The sequence below is a fragment of the Acinonyx jubatus genome, chromosome D2 (assembly GCF_027475565.1).
Source record: "Acinonyx jubatus isolate Ajub_Pintada_27869175 chromosome D2, VMU_Ajub_asm_v1.0, whole genome shotgun sequence".
Classification (NCBI taxonomy): domain Eukaryota; kingdom Metazoa; phylum Chordata; class Mammalia; order Carnivora; family Felidae; genus Acinonyx; species Acinonyx jubatus.
In genome coordinates this window covers 55,490,781-55,512,629 of record NC_069393.1, presented here as the reverse complement: position 1 = coordinate 55,512,629, position 21,849 = coordinate 55,490,781, and the positions used below count along the sequence as shown (strand labels likewise).

At 50.6% G+C, this 21,849-nt stretch overlaps 1 protein-coding gene across 5 annotated transcripts in view; it reads left to right on the top strand.

The window, feature by feature from the left end:
* The window catches only part of CRTAC1 (cartilage acidic protein 1), a 154,255-nt gene that overhangs the window by 72,589 nt on the left and 59,817 nt on the right, over positions 1–21,849 (top strand). For all 5 annotated transcript variants that reach the window (XM_027062782.2, XM_027062776.2, XM_027062778.2 and 2 more), the window contains exon 3: positions 8,647–8,843. In XM_027062782.2, the coding sequence (XP_026918583.1) occupies positions 8,647–8,843 (197 nt within the window). The remainder of the gene's footprint in view (positions 1–8,646; positions 8,844–21,849) is intronic.

The following is a 21,849-nucleotide window of genomic DNA, read 5'->3' as shown; positions in this document are numbered from 1 at the left end:
AAATATGTAAAAAAGAAAAAAAAAGAGCATTACACATATTTCCAAACAAATTATCTATGTTCAACATTGTACATTCAACAGCTTTGTCTAGAAAGGAAAGAACAAGATAAACATGCAATTTATAAAGAATGAGAAAGAGGAATAGAAAAAACAGGGTTGTCTGGAATCCCTGTATTTCTTTTTATTTTAAGTTTATTTATTTATTTTGAGAGAGAGAGAGAGAGAGAGAATGCACAAGTGGGGGAGGGGCAGAAAGAGAGAGAGAGAGAGAGAGAGAGAGAGAGAGCATCTCAAGCAGGCTCCATGCTGTCAGCATAGAGCCCGATGCAGGGCTCGAACTCACAAACCATGAGATCATGACCTGAGCCAAAACCAAGAGTTGGGCACTTAACCAATTGAGCCACCCAGGTACCTCAAATCCCTGTATTTCTCATTACCCTTCCACTCTCAGCCTCTGCACAGACCATTAGAAATTCTGAGATCCAAGTATCACCCCAATGCATCCAGGCCTTCCTTGGGGAGACATGCCTACTGTGAACTGAAATGGCTGTCCTAGAGAATTCCACTGATTTACAATACTCTTTCCTACTTTCCAGGAGAGGAAGCTCCTCTTCCCCTTATATCTGAAATGATAGGTCATTATCTGAATCTTATTCCAAAAATTTAGTAGCTTAAAAATAATTTCTGATTTCTCACAATTCTGTGGGTCAGAAATTTGGGTAGGGCTCAGCTGGGTCATTCTTCTGCTCCACAGGCCATTAGTTGGTGTCACTGACTAGGCTGTTTTCAAGTGTAGGCGTGGCTGGACTGGACAGCCCGTGAGGTCCTCACTCGGGTATCTAGTGTGTAGGTGATCTTCCAGATGGTCTCTCCTGGGGGCTAAACTGGGGTTTCTCAGAGCATGGTTGTCTCAAGGTAATTAAATTTCTTACATGGTGACTGGCTTCCCCCAGAGACTAAGGGGAAGCTGGTAGGTCTCCTACAGGCTAGGCCCTGAACTGGCTCAACATCACTTCCATTCCACCATATTCTGCAATCGAGGCAAGTCACAGAGCCTGCCCAGATTCAAGGGGAGGCAAAACAGATTCTACTTCTTGATGAGTGGAGTAACGTGTGAATACAGAGAAGAAAGAAAATGATGGCAACCATCTTTGGAGGTCATCTATCACACCACGTTTAACTCCTTCACTCACTTAAAGGGAACATGCTTTTGTTCATTTCTTATCCTTAAATAAACCACCATATAGGGGACCCTGTTCACCTTAGGCAACTCTTCTCAACCCCTTTTATCCCCACACATTATTTCGCCTCACAGTCTCCATCCTCAAACCTAAAATGTTCCTTACATTTCACCTATACTCACCCTGAAGTACTTGTGTCAGAAAACTGTGTATTCCCAAGTGCTGACTCCAAATTAATTTTTACTAGAGCTTATTCTAATTTCCCATTCTGTTATGATAATGATCACTTAGAACTTGTAATATAACTATAAAATAAGGCTGACAGTCCTTTAAGCCAGGGGTTGGAAATCTTTTTCTGCAAAGAGCCAAATGGTAAATATTGTCAACTTCGGAGGTTTACAGTCTTTGTCGCAACTCCTCAACTCCTCAACTCTGTTGTATAGGAAAAGTGAAAAACAGCCATAGAAAATACATCAGTGAGTGAACATGTCTGTGTCTCAATAAAACTTTTTTTACAAAAATAGGTAGCAGGCCATATTTGGCCCAAAGGCTATAGTTTTGCTGTTCCCTGCTTTAGACTAAGGAATGAGTATGTCTTTCAGTTTATTTTGTCTAATAATTAGCTTTTGACTTTCAGAAAGTCACTCTTCTCTGAAAATCATTTTTTTCATCTATAAATGAGGATATTGAGGGTCACCTGGGTGGCCCAGTCGGTTAAGCATCCAACTCTTCATTTCGGCTCAGGTCATGATCTCATGGTTCATGAGTTCAAACCCCACATGGGGCTTGGTGCTGACAGTGCAAAGCCTGCTTGGGATTCTCTTGCTCTCTCCCTGTCTCTCTCTCTCTCTCTCTCTCTCTCTCTCTCTCTCTCTCTCTCTCTCTCTTTCTCTCTCAAAATAAATAAATAAATCTTTAAAAATAAAATAAATAAATAAGGATATTGAAGTGAACAAAAATAAAATACCCCCTTATGCCCATAGTTGTGAAAATGCCACACACCTTTAAAACTCTGTAGAGGACATGCCCAAGATGGCCACAAGATGGGTTGTTTCTCCGTGATAATGTCTCAGAGTCCTGTTGGTATTTCCATGACTTTATGTCCTTCCAAGAGTCTATTTGTTTCTGTAGGTCTTCATATCCCCTTATCCATGTGTCTCTGTTGCTATATGGGCCATTCTCTTTATCTGTGTTTATGTATGTGATTTTCTGTCTGTGCTCAGGGTTTCACTGACCCTCAGTTTTCATCTGTGTGCATTCTTGTGTGTCTCTATCTTGTTTCTTTGTGTATACGTACATCTTTCTCTTCTTTCTGCCCTGCCTCTCTCCCCTGACTATAATGTTGAATAGCTGCATATTTTTCATTATTTCCTTTTAGAATGAAAAAATTTTCCTATTCTTAATTTTCAAAATAGATATAGCATATTTTATATAGTTTTCATATTTTATATGCTGTATATTTTTTAAATTTCCATTTATGTACAATGAGATATCACATGTAAATTCCTTAGCACAATATCTAATATTCAGTAGGTACCCAGTAATTATTATGTCCTTTTATCTGGCTTCCCTTTATGTAACTGCCTAAGTGACTTTTTTTTCACATGGGTCAATGATTCTCAACAGAAAAGAAGGTAGATCCTCTGTATCTTTCTAGAACACTTTGTTGTTCTGTCCCATCCTTACCCAGGGCACCAGCCCCCAGCCTCCTCATTGTCATTACTATGTCTGTACACATCTTGTGGGAACTAGTAAAAATAGGAAATCAAAGTCTATTTTTGCTCACCCACCCAGTGATGATCCCATACCTTCCACAGCTTCTTCTCTTTTGTTCACTCGGCAAGTATTTATTGAGCGTTCACTATGTACTCAGTGATGGGGCTGAACAAAGCAGACACCGTCCCTGCCCTCACAGAGCTTATGGTTTACTGGGAGAAATGGGCAATAACTATGCACCTGAACGAGAGCGGAGCAGTGGGTGCACGATTGGATTGGAATACTGGGGAGGGAATGATCTCTCTGAGCTGCCTTTCAAGGTGGGACCCAGAGGGTGAGCAGGAGCCAGCCTAGGACAAAGCAGGAGGGAAATGAAGGACACTTCCTAGGACAAAGCAGGAGGTCAGCAAGGCGGCAACAGACCGAGCCAGGCTCCCAGGCCAGGCATAGTGAGGGGTCATTCCAACATTAAAGGGGGCCACCAAAGGGTTTTAAGCAGGAGAGTGGCTGATCTGGTTTATGTGTTTCAAAAATGTTTCTAGCTACAGTGTGGGGGAATGGTTAGATTTTAGGGGCTGGAGGGGAAGCAGTGGAAGGAGACTCTCCAGAGATGGTGACAGTGAGTGAGGAAAGAAGAGAAAGCATTAGAAATATTTTAGGAGGTAGAAATGACAAGATTGGCCGATGAATTAGATGTGAAGACAAGGGGGTGGAAGAGCAAGGCTGGCACCAGGGTGCCCGTTGCAGGGAAGGGGGGTGCCGAGCAATCATACTTCCATTTTGGGCACGTTCCATAGGAGACTAGTGCGGAGCATGCAAGGGGAAATGTCAGGCAGGCCGTCGGATGTAGGAGTCTGTGCTCGGACTAGGGATTCGGGTCGGGGATGAAAATGTGGGGGTTGTCGGTCGTGGGAATGGACGTCATCCACCAGTGGAAGGGGACAGAGAGAGGAGAAAGGGGCCCAGGAGCAGGGAGAGAAGGAAGAACCTGTAAAGAGGAAAAGGAAGGGGAACCAGAGAGGGAAAGGAGCCAGGACAGCATGCGTCCCCAAAGCCAAGAGTGCAGGGTGTTTCAAGAGGGAGTGGAGAGAGAGCAGGCCCTCACACTGGGTGCAGCTGGGATGCTGAGGGAGATGAGGACCGAAAGCCTGTCCCTAGATGTGGCCACATGAAAGCCACCTGTGACAGTAATAAGAGTGGCTTTGCTGGAGTTGGGGGGAATGGGGGTGGGGGTGGGGTGAATGGGTGATGAGAGAATTAGGACCACCTGTGAAGACAAGTATCCAAGAAGTTTGGTCGTGAAGGGGAAGAAAGAAACACGCTGCAGAGGATGAGAGATCAAGGGTGAGGTGTTTGGGATAAGAGATACAAGGAGCGGAGGGGGGGCGGGGCTCAGCCCGCTAAGCGTCTGATTATTGATCTTGGCCCAGGGCATGATCTCATGGTTCGTGGGTGCAGAGCCTGCTTGGGATTCTCTCTCCCCCTCTCTCTCTGCCCCTCCCCCTCTCATACTGTCTCTGTCTCTCTCTGTCTCTGTCTCTCTCTTTCTCGCTCAAAATAAATAAACTTAAAAAAAAAAAAGAAACACTAGGGTGTGTTTGGAAACTCAAAATGATCAGCGAAGAGCGAGATTGTGCCTCAGCTTTTGTGTTACTTTTCATAACGATGAGAACTTAGAATTGTGTAACTCTTCACAGTTTACCGAGTGTTATCACACACACTATCTCAGCCTTACAGCCATGCCATGAGGTACGTAGCAGCCCTGAGTTAGGGATGAGGCAGTAAGGGACATGTTCAAGGTCACAGCCAGGAAGGGGCAGGGCCAGGCCCCCGTGCCCACACTGCTCCCCTCCCCTAACCCAAAGGCCCTCCCTGTCCACAGCACTCCTGTCCCAGAGGACGGGCACCAGAATTAGTTGGCACTCACACGGTATGGGTTGTGCCCTACCAGTGTCCCTCAGGCAGGTTTTTCAGTTGCCACCAAGCCAGTCACTTCTGCCTGCTGGCCCAGCTTTGATGTTATGAAGTCACGGCTGCTTTTCAAGAACACAAGACCCTGTCCCACTTCCCAAGCCCCTTTAACTGAGCCTCAGCTCTTCCTGAATTTCTGGAAGAAACCAACGATTTCTGGCAGGTGTCAGAGAGAGGATATGTGACATTTCACATCCCTCACCTCCAGCCCCTGAGGCTTGTCAACACGGGGACCGCCACCCAGAGAGACCGTGGGTGGGTTAGTGACTGTGGCCAACCTTGGTGCCTTGGTCTCCACATCTGTAAAATCCTGTAAAATCCATTAGGATGAAGTGAGATGGTGGGTATACGGCACTCAGAAGGGTGCTTGGCACGTGATGACTGCTCTATTGACGCTGCTCATGATTATTTTCATCCTCTCACTCACTCATACGTTGGACAGACATTTGTGGAGCATCTTCTCAATGCCAAGGATCGCTGTAGGCATAGCAAATAGAGAGATGTAGCCACATGCTTCCTGGGCTCGAGAAGCATATGTTGTAACGAAGGGAAGGGATGTTGGAACACAAACAGCTCTGCCCTCGCAGGAATAAGCGAGGTGCAAAACACCGGGTACCCGGAGAAGAGAGCGCATCTAGGCAAGAGGCAGTCGGTAGGGGCAGGCTGCGGGGGAGGGCAGGAGGGGGAGACCATTCCCACGGAAGGGGGCAGCTGCAGCTGAGCAAAGTCACAGGAGCTGGAGAAGGCAGAGACTGTTTGGGGGTGGGGGGCGGGTGGTGAGCAACCCGACAGGAGCATCTGCTCCGGGGAGAAGAGGGGAGGGGATGAGACTGGTTATCCTGGGGGAGGATTGTGGGAGGCCCAGATGTCAGTCCGGCAGACCCAGCAAGGGGCAGCCTGGGTGGAGGCAGGACGGTCAACTCTGCATTTACTTCTGGCTTCGCATCAGGGCTTTTTGGGAAGCCTAGTAGGATCTGTTGGTTTGGCTTTGTGTCTGTCGTCCTCAGGGGGGGTGGTGGGAGGGAAGGGGCCACAGTGTCAAGATTCGCCCCAGGCCGCCAGTTAGGTTTAGGCAGGACTCCACAGCACCTACCCCTTCCGTAACAGATGGAGGAACTTGAACCGGCCTGGTAACCCCACCCCGCTAACCCCTAGGGAATGCCCTGGAACTAGCATCCCCAAGCTCTCCAAAGAAGATGATTCAGGGCCATCTCCTCCCCTAGGGCCACCACCATGGGGGAGCAGGGACCTTGTGGGCACACCTGCCACCGAGGCTTCAGGGCCAAAGGACTGGCCTCCAATTTGCACAGAGCCAGGCCCCTACCTCCCTGTGGCCACATTTGTCGACACGTGTTGTGACCCCTGAGTTAGTCCAGTTTGCAGAACAGAAACCCAGAACCTAGCAAGGGAAACTGACCAGCCTGAGGTTACAAAACCAATCTGGGGGAAAGTCAGGACCTGGGAAAAGTAAATGAAATCGAGGATGAGAACGTGCAAGTGCTGTGGGAATGGCAGGCTATTATCTCCTCCTTCATGGGCATTTCTCATGGTCGCTACTTTGGGGGAAGTCACCAGAAAGATAAATCAGAGAACCAGGAGCGTTGACACCATGGGCAGTGTGGAAAGAACACGGGATTTAGACCCTGGAGACAGTTAGAGGCCTGGCACAGCCAATACCAGCTGTGTAACCTTGGACAGCTCACTGCCTCCCTGACCCTCAGTTTCCTTTTCTAGGAAAATGCCTTATCAATCCTCGTTCTGTGGGGCTGAGGTGAAACAATGCATCTGATAGTGCTTTTAATGAGCCCTGGGCTCTAGGACTGTGGTGTCTTGTGAGGAGCAATAAGATGGTAGCAACCAGCAGACCTGGGGGCTTGGAGGACTAGTGTGCAGCATCCTGGCGCTTTCTGTCCCTGGGGGCAGGAGCCAGCTGCTGCCGGTGCTGGAACCCAAGTGTTCTGTCTCTCCTGCCCAGACGCGCCCCATGGGTCATGCCGGGCCCTCGACTTGCAGACCTCAGACACTGTTCATCAAGGCGTGCAAGGCACGACCTTCCATCACTGGGTGCTGACGCAGCTCCCAGTGAGCTCTGCACCCCCGCCCCACCTTAACACACTGTGGGTGCCAAAATGCGCCTGGCCAGTTGCTCAGCATTCCCCAAACTTCACAAGCTCTGCATCTCAGTGACGGAGGAGAGGCCCAAGTTGGATCAGTTTCAGGAAAACAAGAAGTGATTTCTCTCAAAGACCTTGGCGAGGTCTTTCCGCTCACCCCATCCCCACCCCCTGAGTGTTCTGGGCCAGGACAGCCGGAGGCCTGCAGCTAAACGTCACTTAGGATGTACACGCTTAGGTTAAAACAAAAGCAGGAGGCCGGGACTAATGGATGGACGTTGGCCGGGTTCCTTAGGAGAGCCTGGCGAGCTGGTGTTCCCTAGAGGCGGGAGAAGGTCTTCAGATATTCACGGCTATGCCTCCCAAGGATGACCTTGGGCATGGCGCTTTCCACAGATGGAAAGGCAATGGGAAGAAATCGACTGTGGGACACCTAAACCCTTATGACTCAGACATGAATTCTGAGGTTTCATTCATTCAATCATTCAACAAGTATTTATTGAGCACCTATTGTGTGTCAGGGACTGTTCTAAGCCCTGGCAAATGAAACAGACAAAAACTTCTGCCCTTGGAGCTGATATTCTAGTGGGATCAGACAGAGAAGGAAGAGATAACAAGAAGATAGGGAACGGTCTGCTGCTAGTAAAAGCTTCAGGGGAAGAGAGCAGGGAGGAGGGATAAGAGTAGTGGGGTGGGGAGTGTTTGCAGGTTTCAGGAATGTGGCAGGAAGGCCTCACTGAGAAGCAACAACAGAGCCAGGGAGACAGCCACGTGGATATCTGGAGGAAATGGCTCCTGGGCAGAGGGAACAGCAGGTGCAAAGTCCCTGAGGCAAGAACATGCCTGGGGCTTCAGTGCAGCAAGAGACTGAGTGGCTGCAGGAGAATGAGACCAGAGAGATGACAATAGATGAGCATTTTAATCTTTTCATATGGAGTCCCTTAGAAAAAGAGATCCAACGGATCCACCCACTGACTTTCAATGTGTTTGTAATCTCCGTTCGGAGGTGCCCATTTCATGCTACTGTGTTTAAATGCCGGGGCTCTGTCAGGAAAGAGTCATTCCAAACCTCAGCAACAAAGCCTCTGCTCTTCCAGGGCTCGTTTGTGCAGCAAGTGCCTGCGTCCAGGACCTAGCACCTGACACTTACTAGCTGCATTACCTTGGGGAACGGCACCCTGACCCTCATTTTCTCCAGTGCAGCTCATCGGTTGCCTCGTCTGTGAAAAGCATTAGTAATACAACCTCCCATGCCCACCCCACTTGCTTATTAGATTTAAATTAGTGAGATCATAAATATGAAAGTGTCTTTTGCATTGAAATGGGCAAGGTAGATCTAGGGGGGTGGTCATTTTCTTCTGTGAAGCCCGTGGTAAGGGGATTGTCACGGGCTTCCCGTCCCTCTGTGCCACTCTGCTTCTCATACTGTGTCCCATGTGGGCCCAGCTGACTCTTACTTTAAGTGAGTCTGTATCTGATTCAGGGACACTCACCAAACACCCAGGGACTCATAAATGAGCCAGGACTGAATTGCGCCCCCCCCCCCCCACACTGACCTGTCTGGGAGGACTTTCCAAGCCCCATTGCTGAGGGGTGGGGGGGGCAGGGACCCCAGGTGAGCCCAGCTGCTCCTCCTCAACACCCCCTCCCCCTACCTCCTCCAGGTACAACGGCCCCAACCTGGTTCTGAAGTATGACCGGGCCCAAAAGCGACTGGTGAACATCGCAGTGGATGAGCGCAGCTCCCCTTACTATGCACTGCGGGACCGGCAAGGGAATGCTATCGGGGTCACAGCCTGCGACATTGACGGGGATGGCCGTGAGGAGATCTACTTCCTCAACACCAATAATGCCTTCTCAGGTAAGGGTGTGGGGCCCTGGGCCTCTTCCTGCTTCCCACCCTCTTCCTCCCAACACCAGCTGGAGGTAGGGCCTTCCGGGCCCTGGCCTTTCTCAGGCTACTGTCACGGGCTCCCCCAGGCATAGACCCCTGCTGCCTCCAGCACCTCGCTCTGTCCCAGCAGAGACCCCCAGGAGGACCCCTTCTTCTCTTGTAAATGAAGCTTGTTCTCAGCTCCCAGGCCCTGGGCCTAGAAACTTTGGAGCATGAATGGAGGAGACCCGTTCTGTCCCTCAGACTTTCTGTCCTCATGCCCCCCAGTCCTCCTAACCCCTCCCCTCCTTTCCCTCCACTGCTCACTGGACAGATGGCCCCCCAGAATCGCCCTCTATGCTGCTTCTAGGGGACCTTTCAAAATGCTTTGAAATCCTTCAAGGGCCCCCCACAGCTTTTAGCTGAGCTCATTTATTCACACCATAAATTCCTGCTGAGCACCAACTCCATTCCAGACTAGAGGCACTAGAGGCTGGGGATACAACTTGGAAGAAGACAGACTTGAGTTCATGGAGCCTTTCCCAGCCCAAAGTGTCTCATCTGACTTACCTGGGGGTCTTGTATAAATGCACATTCTGACTCAGCAAGTCTGCGTGGGGCCCGACATCCTGCATTGCTAACATACTCCCAGGCTATGATGATGCTGCTGGTCCAGGGACCACACTTTGAGTAGCAAGGCCCTACAAACCAAGGAATGGCTGAGGAAAATTGATGCCCAGAAGGCTAAGTAATAGTAATAATAATGGTAACAGCTAATACTTAAGTAGCACCTACTGTGTGCCAGGCCTAGATCCAAGCACTTTATATTAATCATCTCATCTAAGCCTTGCAACAACTCATTTAGGTAGGTTCTGGGCATCCCACTTTATAGCTGAGGAGACCAAGGCACAGAGGTCACATGACTGGCACAAGGCCACAAAACTTGTAAGTCCCAAGATTCAAACCCCGGGGTCTGACTCCAGATCCACCCTTTAATTAAGATACACCCAAGCCCTGGGGTACCTGGGTGGCTCATTTGGTTAAGTGTCCAACTCTTCATTTCGATCTCATGGTTCGTGGATCGGGCTCTGTGCTGACAGTGCAGAGCCTGCTTGGGATTCTCTGTCTCCTCTCTCTCTCTGCCCCTCCCCCACTCATGCTCGCTTTCTCTCTCTCTCTCTAAATAAGTAAAAAAAAAAAAAAAAAAAAGGAAAGAAAGAAAAGAAAAAAAAGATACTCCATGGCCTTGCTCAATCCTATGTCCTCAGGACCCAGTGGAGAGCCTGACTCATAGTGGGTGCCTAGTGTTGCACAAGTTGGGGGACTATGTACTTGGGGCTAAATATCAAAATGGTTCCCAGCCCTTGACTCTCCCATTCTCTCAAGCCTGAGCTCAGCCCACTAGAATGAAGTCCATTCCCATGGGGCCACATCTGCTAGGAAGTCCCAGGCCATAATGTCCTCCTGGGGCACTCAGAGCCTCATGTCCCTAAGGGGCCAGGTGGGACATGCGTTGGACTCTTCCAGATGGCAGCAGCCTCTTCGGTTGGTCTAGACAACACCCTATAGTTCAGACTTTATGTATTCACCATCCTGGACCCTCCCAATCTCCTAGAGGCAGGTGATTGCCTGGCTCTGGGGTTCACCTTCCCTACCTCTTCCCCAGCCCGAGCACACACATTAGCTTTCCTTGGGCCCATAATGTTGCCCCCACTGGTTTTTGAGGCCAGGCCAGAATCCAGCCCCTAGACTGCCCTGATGTTGAGCCCTGCCAGTGGCATGAATGGGAGGAGAAGAGGTTGGGGCCCGTGCCAGGGGCAGGGGCCGACACAGGCGGGGCTGACTGGCTGGCAGCCAGCCTTGTGCAGCCAAGAAACAATGAGCCACAGCCCCGAGTGGTGTTTTATGGGTTTTCATCTCATCTTGCCACCAAGTGAGGCCTGAGAGATAGTAATTATCCCTACACAAATATCAGGGCATGATTACCCAGCTGGATTTACTGCCCTCTCTCCAACCAAGCCAAGATTGGATTAGGACACAATTAATTGATGGGCTGATCAACCCTTTAAGTTGATCAAGGTCAGGAGGGGAGCAGCAGCAAGGGACAGCGGTGAAAGGGGTGAGTCCCCAGGAAGATGTGGGAGGGCAGGGAAGCAGAAATAGGGAGAACTATGGAAGGCGGAGGGGGGGCGGTGTTCAACATAGGCTTGGCAGGCAGGATGCCAGAGGAAGGGGACAGACTCTCCTCCCCACCCACCGAACAAAGAGCACCTGGGAGGAGACTTCAGGTGGCTCTGAAGCAGTAGCCCCTCCCATGCTCTTGGAGTGTTCCATTGTGAATCCTAGGACAGAGGTGCTCGGCCCCAGCTGTACGTTAAAATCTCCTGGGGAGCTTTTATCACTCCCAGTTCCCACAGTGCACCCCAGTGTGGTCCAATCCGAATCTCTGGGGGTGGGACCCAGTTAGCAGACTGTAAAGCTTTCCAGGTGATTCCCATGTGCAGTCAAAGTTGAAAGACTAACCAACCCCCCACCCCCGCACCAGTCATGTTAGTTCCGTGCCCAGCCTAGCCTAACCATGGCCCCATTCATTCATGAATGTATTCATTCATTGGACAACTATTTAATGAGCACCTACTGTGTGCCAGGCTCTATTCTTGGCATTGAGGATGCCCTATGAATGAAACAAAAATCCTACCCTTCTGAAGTTTACACTATGCCCAGTACAGCTATATATTTCTCTAGGTACCTGACTCTCATGGACTCTAAAGTCCTCATACCGGCACCCCCAGCCCAGCTAGATTTTGAACGTCCTAAGAGCACAGTTAAAACCTGATAAATAAATCCCAAAAGAACAGACAAGGCATGAGTCATTGGGCCTGAGAGAAGGTGTGCCAACCAAGGTAAGGCAAGGGGAGGCAGCAACATGGAAGACCCCCAGGAGGTCCTGGGCTTCCTGGGTTGGAGGGCACAAGTGTTCATCTGGGAGAGGCTGGAGCTGGGCCCCCAGCGCTGGGGTAAGGGCGACAGTGCCCAGCAGCCTCAGCTCCAGACGTGCAGCTCCCGGTGACCTTCTGTGGGTTCGAGTTCATTTTTCAGTTGGGTGATTCAGTCGATTCATCGACAGTGGGCAGGTGTGGAGCTGGGATATTTGTGCCACGTCAGCGCCTCCTTGGGTCCAGCTGGCACGATACTCAGCCACTGCCACCCTGCCCACTGTGGGGAACCTGAGATCCCCTCTAGGAGTCCTGCCAACCCATGCCTGCCCTGGCATGTGCCTGGGAGGGACCTGTGGAAGGACAGCCCTGTCCCCTCCCTTAGCCAGTCTTTGGGATGTCAGCACTGGTGTCCTGGAGAAGGGTTGAGACCCTGCATCCTGGCAGTGGGGGTCAGTCTGTACAACACTGGGGTCTGCACCTTACTCACTGGGTGACTTCTTTCAGCCTCAACGCCTTCATCTGTAGAACACGAAAAATTCTATCAACTTCCTAAGCTCAGCTCCCTCCATGAGCTCCATAGACTATATCCAGAGTTTCTGTCGTGGCCTACAACACCCCTCCTTGGTGTGAGCCAGATTGCCCTTCTGACCTCGTTGCCTCCACTCACTCACTTCCTCTTGCTCACCATGTTCCCACCTGAGGCCTTCATACTTGCTGTTCCCTCTGCCTGAAATGCTTTTCCCACCACTATTGTCAGAAATCACTCCTTCCCTTCATTCAGGCTCATCCCCAGATGTCCTACCTACCATCCCCAGATGCCCTACACCTTAAATCCCTATCTGTCTCTGCTACCTTAATTCACTTTATTTCTCTTCCTAGCACTTAGCACTACTGAAAGTATGTTATACATTTGTTGTTCATCTCTCCTACTCAGCTCCACAGGTGTAAAAACTTTGTCTTGCTTGCTGCTGTGTGTCCAGGCCCAAAGAAGTGCTTATGTCACTTAATAAACATTCAATACATACATTTGAATGAGTAACTGAGATACTCAATGAAAAGCACTTATAATGGTGTCTAGGACTTAATAAGTGCTCTCCAAGCAATAGCCATTATAATCCTGCAGCGTGAAGCAAGTCAGAGGCTTTAGAAGTTTCCTGGGCAGAGGGGTCAGGCCTCCCTCCTGGCCCATGGGAGAGAGAGACTCTAGGAGCAGAAACAGAAAAGGACCATCATGTAAACAAGTACCACCCAGATAAGGGTACCAGGGGGGCATGGGTTAAGGATTAAGAATTGGAAGATAGGTAGGAGGGAGGGAACAGAAAGACTGACCACAATCCCAAGAAGGCCTGGGCCACAAAACCAGCTTATGGCTTAACTTAACTGGAAAAATACAAGCCAGTGTGGTTCAGATAATACATTACAGATAATACATTACTACCTGGTGAAAACCAGGTAGGAGGGGATGTAGGACAAAGGGGGACCAGAGGCTGGTGCCAGCACCTCCCTCGCCATCCAAGAACCCAGGACCTCCTGCAGCTCCCGGTCAGAGACCATCGCCCTAGGGATCTGGCGCTGGCCAGCCTAGCTGCTGTCCTGTGTGGCCCCAAGTTCTCCTGCCCATGTAACCTTGAGTAACGGTGGTGTGGGTAGGGGATGGGCCGGCGGCAACTGTGAGCCCCACCACTTACGTTATTTTTACTTGCTGAGTTCAACAGAATAGTCACTAATAATCTGCTGCCTTTAATCTGCATATACCCCCCTCCTCTTCTACCGAAACAGTAGTGTGTACTCTACTCATGTGGCTACTCTTGGTTTGTTTCATTTAGCAATCAATTTTGGGTATTATTTCACAGCAGCACACAGATAGCTTGCTCATTCTTTTGATGGCTGTGTAGTACTCCATTGTGTTGATTTGCCATTCACCAAATCGGTCCTCTGTTGATGAACATTTAGGTTGCTTTCAATCTCCTGCTCCAACAAGCCGTGCCACCAAATGAATAAGTTTATGCAACATACCATTGTCCACAATGGCAGGTGTGCCTGTAAGGTGAGTTCCTACAAGGGAATCACTGCATCAGAGGAGCATACGTGTGTGGATTTGATAGGCATTGCCAAACCACCCTTCAAATGGTGGACAGTCTAATGACATTCCATTTGGCCCTGACGCGAGTGAGCATTTCCCAACATTCTCATCGACACAGTGTGTCATCATTTTTAATATTTGCCAATCTTATAGGAAAAAATTGGTACCTAAATGTAGTCTTAATTTTCATTTTTCTCGAAATGAGTGAGGCTGAGCATATTTTTATGTATTTGAGTCTCTGCTCATCGTCTTTGCCCATTTTTTCTATTGATTATTGGCCTTTTTCTTATTGATTTATAACACCTCTTTATAAATTAGGGAAATCAGTCCTCTGTCTGTAATGCATGTTGCACATAGTTTCCCCTTGTTTGTCATTTTTGTTTTGTCTTTGTTCATCGCGGGTTTTTCAATGCAGAACAATTTTAGGTTTATGAACTTGGATTTATCGCTGTTTTCTCTGACGGCTTGTGGGCTCTGTGTCGTCCTTAGGCCACCGGGAGGGGCTTCTGTGCCCTCTCAGAGAGAAGGGGTCAGTCACTGTGCCAGAAAGGAAAGGGGACGGGGGGGCGGGTTGCACTTCCAGCTTCTGCCCACACCACAGATGAGCCACCTGCTCTTGAAAGCACCCCCCGTCCGGCAGCTCCCTCAGCCAGGCCACTTGCAGCTACACCCAGACACGCTGTCTCTTGCAACTCAGAGTGTGTTCTGTGGCCCAGCAGCACCGGCAACAGCCAGACGCTCAGGCCCTATTCCAGACCTACCAGACCAGAATCTGCATTTTAACAGGATGTCCTTGACTTCCTGTGCCTGGTAAAGCCTGAGTACCTGCTCAGTCTCCACCTTCTATCCTAGTCGGCTCCCAAGGTCTCCTCATCCCCAGCCTTGTTTCCTTTGGATGCACAGTGCTGATTTTCAGCTCACCCAGCCCGGCCCCCTTTGGGAAGAAGCTCATGAGTGCTCAGGCTCCCTCCCCTACCCCTATGGGGCTTCATTTACATGTGGCCCCATAAGAAGGCAGGATGGATGAGGCTGTCAAAGCAGTTCCATAAAGAGTATGGGGCCCCAAAGGCCATTTTCTCAGAACGAGGTTCCTTAGGAGTCAGGGACTAGACTGCCCTCCACCAGCACCCCTCCAGCTCTTTCATACAAGGTGGGATGGGGACACTTTGAAGTCAGGCCACTGTTTGAAGCTCAGCTTTGCCACTTAACACCGGATGTGCATCTCTAAGCAAATGACTTACCCCTCAGAGTCCCAATTTCTCTCTGTAAAATGAAGAACCTACCTTTCCGACACGACATGGAGAGGGCTAAGTGAGCTGATATGAGTGAAGCATCTGGCAGGAGTTGGTCAAGATTTCCCTCTTCACCCAGGGATGGAAGGAGGAAGACTGGGGTCAGAAATTATATCACGGTCAAGGGAAGTCTAGGTTCCTTCTTTATTAAAATGTCCTTTGCCTAAACTAGTCCTTTCTTCCCCTGAGGCCATCACAGCTTTGCTGGCTTTCCGTTGACTAAGTCTTATAAAGCATTTTATATTTAATATCAGCTTATATAGTTGTCTCCTGGGATGTGGCTCATTGAGGACCTGGAGTGGTCATGCCCTGTAATTCCCTGGATGATGATGGTGGCGTGGTGGTGATGATAATGATGGTGATGATAGGGAGGATGTGAGGAGGGTCATGATGATGGTGACAGGGGTGGTGAGGATGGTGGTGGTGGTGATGATGATGATGATGATGATGATATTTTTTTTTATTTTTCCAAGTTTATTTATTTTGAGAGAGACTTAGAGCAAGTGGGGGAGGGATAGAGGGGGAGGGGAGAGAGAAAATTCCAAGCAGGCTCCATGCTGTCAGCGCAGAGCCTGACGTGGGGCTCGAACTCACAAAACCATGAGATCATGACCTGAGCCAAAACCAAGAGTAGGAGGACACTTAAGCAAGTGAGCCATCCAGGTGCCCCTATTATTTTTATTATTTATGGAATTTATCATGTGCCAGATACTGTCCTAAGTACTTCACATACATTATAGAATTTAACTCTCACAACAGCCTGATGAATAGGTGGCCGTTCTCCTTATCCAATTTTACAAATAAGGAAAAGACAAGCTGATGACTTGCCTAAGGTCACCCTAGGCCAGGGACGTTGCTGGCTCCCTCCTTAACCCCGCTGTTTGGCAGTAATCTCTTTGCCTTATGAAGGAAGTTGGAAGCGGAGCCCTCTTCCCTGCCACACACATAGCTCACTCTTCTCTTTGCCACCAATACCAGACCACAAGCCAGGTCATCTCCTTGAGGTGGGGGCACCCCATGGGGGAGGAGGCACTCAGGCCAATGATCCTTAGGAAGAGCCCTTTATGATCCAAACGTACCCTCCTAGTGGCTCCAAGTTATCCTCTGGGGACAGAGCTTGGTGTGGAGGGGATGACAGAATGGTGACTTGAGGGCCACTTGCTTAACACTGCTGCCCTCAATGCAGAACCTTCCCCTTTTATTTGTCTGATGATTCCCCCATCTCTGCCCCTTCTTCCTCCTACACCCGAATGAGTCTGCTCCTGGGACACGTTCTTTCTCCTCTGCCCCAGCTCCAACCTCACTGCTGTGCAAGCTGTTATCGTTTGTGGCCAGTGACCTCTTGGACATGTCTTCTCTCCACTTTGGGACCCTGTCAGATGCAAGTGGCCACTCCCAGCTGGCCCAGCCTCCCTGTTTCAGTCACTGTCCCTACATTGTGGACCTCTCTCACCCAATCCCCCCTGCCCTTCATGCTCCAGCCTCCTGTGCCCGTGCTTCCTCTCACTCCCCCTGTCATCACAGAGGTGTCTGCCTTTTCTCCCTTGCTAGCTCACTCCTCACTCCACTGCCAGGTTAATCTTCTGGAAACACTGTCTTCCCCAGATCAGAACCACCAAGGCCCCTTCACCGTCAGTCTTGGAATTAGTGGGTCTCTCCTGCCCTGCCATGTTTTTCCTCCTCAACCTCCACAAACTGTCCTCTCTGGCGTCTCCTCTGCATCTCTGTCTATGCACCCGGCCTGCCTAGAGCACCACCCCTCCACCTAAGCCACAGAGCGCAGCACACAGAAGCACAGGCTTTGAATCTGTCTCCACCACTTACTAGTTCTGTGACCTTGGGCAGTTGACTAATCTCTCTGCCCCCTCAATTTCTCCACCTGTAAAATGGGTCTATACCAGTTCTCAAGGTGGCTGTGGGGTTTCGGCAAGAGGATGGCTGTAAAAGAGAATGCTTCACACAAAGCCTGGCCATGCCAAGTGCTCGATAAACAAGAGTCATTGTTGTTGTTATTCTGACCCTTCAAGTACAGGTACACATGCCTCCTCCATCACGAGGCCCTCCCTGCTCACTACAGCCCCTTCCACCCTGACTCCATGGCATCTCCAGGATGTAACATCCTGTCCTGTTTCTCAGAGCTCTAATAACTGTGGGGTCTTAGGTAGGTCCCTTGCCTCTTGTGCATCAGGTCAGGGGAATAGTGCCCACCTCGGGGGTTGTGGTGAGGGTTAGTGAATGAATATATGTGCCTGGCACATGACTGAATATACATGAAGTGCTATAGAAATGTTAAGTAATATTAGTTTCACTGTGGTCCCACAGCATCTCCTCTACTTACTCTTCCTGTTGTAGAATGGACTGTAAGCACCCTGAATCAGCGACCAGGACTCCTGCTTCTCTGTGGCCTCCTACTGCACTTGGTACCCAGCAGGGCATGTTAGACCCCCCCGAGCCTCACCTACAGGGCCTTCCCAGCTGGCCACCTGGCAGTAACTGGCAGTTCCAAGCCTCCTTTAATGCCAAGGTGCCAAAGTCAGGATGGGAATTGGGAGCCCCCAGACCTGCCTCTCACAGGGGCCGTGACCCCTAGCACCCCATGTCTTGCCCATGAACACCCTTCTCTTTCTCCCAGGCCTCTGCCCTCTCAGAGTCTCCCACAGGGGCTCAGGAGAGCCCCCGTCTTCTCCCTTCTTCCCGAGCAGCTGCCCCCCGACTTGGCGAGGGACCCCAGGGCAGAGTGCAGCTACAAGGAGCCAGAAGGCGGGATTACACGCTGACATGGGCCGGAGGCCAGTGCCGGGTGGTTATTGCCAGTGCCATCGACCCACACAGCTCACTGTTTATCTGTCTTCCTGACACACCTAATTACCCAGGTTGCAGCTGCCAGAGCGTTTGCTCTTCCTAAATCACGGGCTCCCATCTCTCCTCACCGAGGCCTCCGGGCCTCTGCCTGTAGAGGGGCTGCCATTGATTTTGCCGTTCCCATTTATGATCTACAAGGCTCTGCATCGCTGTTGCACATTTTACCTTAATTAGTTTATTCTTCTGGGCGTCCCTGGTCAGCTCAGAAGCCAGGAGGTGGAACGGGAAGAAGCTAACAGCACATGGCACCCTGACCCTTCTCCCGAGCCTGGGTGGACATCCAGAGACAGCAGTTTGCTAAGAACAGTGCTAGGTCCACGGGATGTTAATAGATGAGCTGTGAAGAGGGGTTCCATGGCCAACTGTATTTGGGAAAGACTGTATTAAATGATTAAGCAGGGGCGCCTGGGTGGCTCGGTCTGTTAAGCATCTGACTTCAGCTCAGATCATGATCTCTCAGTCCATGAGTTCAAGCCCCACGTCGGGCTCTGTGCTGACAGCTCAGAGCCTGGAGCCTGCTTCGGATTCTGTGTCTTTCTCTCTCTCTGCCTATCCCCCGCTCACATTCTCTCTCTCTCTCTCTCTCTCTCTCTCTCTCTCTCTCTCAGAAATAAACATTAAAAAAATTTTTTAAATAAGATTAAGCAGGTAATTTATTGCAAGACTTTTTAAAAGTTTTAATAGACTGATGTCCATGGAGAATCTCGAGGGGGCATGATGGAAGGTGTGGTCTTTCCCAAACTCAGATGATCACAAAATCTTTTCTCCATCATCTCACAGAGACCAGGGTTCCATAAAGCACACTCTGGGAAATGTTTGTCTTGGGTGAGCGGGAGGAATGGGAGGTCATGAAGCCAACAGAGAGGGACAGAGTCATCCTGGTCCCATTTGTTCTTCTTGTCTCACTGAGGTAGGAACTCAACGGCGTGAGAAATTTCTGCCACTGAATGCACAGGTACCCATGGTGCTCTGTGAGCCCCGGCTGCCGGCAGCTGCCTTCTCACCCCGGCCCGCGCTTCACCAGAAGTTAACCAGGGTACTTCAGTGGGGACTAGACGAGCGGGAGGTTACCGTCTAAAGGGGCCCTGGTGTGACAGAGGAGGGCAGGGCCGCTCACTGTTGGGGGAGGCTGGAGACCTGGAAGCCTGCGGGGCCCTCCGCAGAGGTGCCCTGAGCATCAGCAAGCGTTGACCAGGCTGCCGCCGCCTCGGGAGCAGCCGTGAGCACGGCAGGCCAGGCCCACAGTCCTCTACCGCAGTCCTGAAATCCAAACCATTCTGAGAGCCTCAGGTGTTTTGTTTTTTTTTTAAGTTTGTGGGAAAGTGAATTGATAGCAAAACCTGTCCTGGGCTGATGTGAGCTATTTATAGACTTTATTTATCCCACTTAGTGTGAATATTCATATATTTTACAGCAGAAATATTAATGTGTTTAATTATAGGGTGCTGCCCCATCCCTCTTGGGGGTGTTATGTAATAAATGGTGTGTGCGCTGTGTTACCTTTCTAAAATGTGAAAGAAAAAAATCTAAATTTCTAAATACATCTGGCCCCCAGAGATTGTGATGAGGTGCTGTGGGGCTGCCGTGTGCAATGCTGACCATGGCCCCGGGGCTTCAGTGCCTTTTTTTTGATGTGGATTTATTTTAGAGAGAGACAGAGAGAGTGAGAGCGGGGGAGGGGCAGAGAGAGAGGGGGACAGAGGATCTGAAGCAGGCTCCAAGCTCTGTGCTGACAGCAGAGAGCCCGACCTGGGGCTCAAACCCACGAACCATGAGATCATGACCTCATGACCATGAGCCGAAGTCGGACACTTACCTGACTGAGCCACCCAGGCGCCCTTTCAGTGCCTTTCATCCTGTAACTCCCACAGCCACAATGTGGGGGAGGAGGCACAGGAAGGAGTCAACTCCCTTGACCCCCAGGTGAGGAAACCAAGGCTGGAGAGGATAAGGAACCAGCAAGGCCTGAGCGGAAATTGGCGTGGGCACAGGCTCAGGCCATCGGAGTCAGCACCTGTGCTCCCATCCAGAACCAACTCCTCAGATGCCCCCGTGGGCTTCCCTACCAGGCCGCCATGGCTCTGTGCAGACCCCAGATGTGGCTCCTCAGCCAAGCCTCCACAGAACAGACACCTGCAGGCCTCCCGGATCTGCTTTCTGCTCCCCTCAGAAAGGGCCTTTTCCTCCCCCAGATTGGCCTCTGCCCCTCTAAGAGAGTCAGGCTCCAGTGCCAGTCCCTGGTGTCTGGTGAGCATTTGAGGCCAACTCCAGACCCCACAGGCCACGCACCAGCTCCCGTGGGTCCCTGTGGTCTGAGGAGGTTCCCATGGGAGGCCACTCAGAGAGCAAAGCCTTTTGTTGTCTCCTGGGCAGAGCACCTGAGAGATCCTTTATATCCACCCTCACCTCACATGCTCACACTCCCACAGTCCTCTTCAGTCACTCGTTTCATGCACTGACTCTCGCCAGAGCCCTCCAGTGCAGAGCTAATGTCCCTGAAGAACCTTCAAGAGTGGCCCATCTGTAACATGGCAATGATCACTTGTGTCTAGACCACTTGGTCTCATAGCTACCGCCTTGAGGGGGCACTGTGCTAAGCCTTTGGGGTGCATCATCTCACGTATTCCGCACGGTAAACTTGACACAGTTATTACTGCTGTCCCATTTCCAGGGAAACTGGAGCTCAGAGATGCTAAGCAACTTGCCTAAAGTCAACAGCCAGCCCCCAGTAGTAGAATCTGGGTAGAACAGAGACCAGGACTGGGGCTTGTGTACTCTAAACCCAGACGTCTTAACCGCTGCAGCATGCTGCTTCCTTCCGCCTAAGCCCATGGCCTCTCCCTTGGGCCAGCCAGAGAGTCAAGTGCAGGGGCCTGTCCCCAGGTCCACTCTTCCCCAGGCTCACCTTCCTGACTTCTGCAGCTGCTCCTTGCATGTGTTCCTATGCCAGTCCTTGCGAGCAGAACACGATCCCTCCTAAAATGACTGCTCTGGGTCTCACAGGAGCAAGAAATAAACTAGGGGTGACAGCAGAGTGGAGAGCTTTGATCAAGTGGTCTTAGAAAAGCTTGAGCCTCCGGCCACCAGAAGTTCTTCCCTGCTTCCCCAAAACCAAGCTGCTTAGCCATGAATGTGCCTCAGGAGGCCACAGACCCCCTGCAGTTACATGTGGTATATCGTGTGTGCATGTGTGTGCAACTCCCTGAGCTGAGGGTCCTCAGCCTCCATCCACTTCTCAAAGGTATGGAGACCACTGCTCCCTAGGGCCTCCCAGGGCTGCCCAAACCCTGCACACCACCTGGGTGCTGACGCTGCTGCCGTCCGGTTCCCCTGGGTGTGGGAAACAGATCTGTCAGAACCCCACTTCCAGCCCCTTCCTAGATCCGGACTTAGAGCTCCAGCCACCAACCAGGATCATTTTTTCTCAGACCCAGATCAGGTCCTGCAATCCAGCAAAGAATGTAGGAGGCAGCTTCTGGGGAAAGAGAGATTCTAGGTTGAGTTTGGGTGCTGAGATATCAGCAATCCCAGATCTCCTGGATGTTGCAGGAACATGGTGCAGAATGTGAAACCCAGCTGTTGAGAGTCATCTCGGACACACAGCAGTGGTAACATTTCTTCTGTAGTTCCTGAGGCCTGGGCTGGCTCTTTTCATAAGCCTCAGAGTCTCTTCTCTCAACTGAAAATACCTGAGTGCCCCCCAGACGGAGCCTCGCCTGCTTGAGTGAGTGCTGCGGGGTGCACTCACCTTGCCGCAGGTGACCCATCCACCTGTGGCCCCGACCACCTGTGGTAGGTGCCCCGAAACATACCTGCAC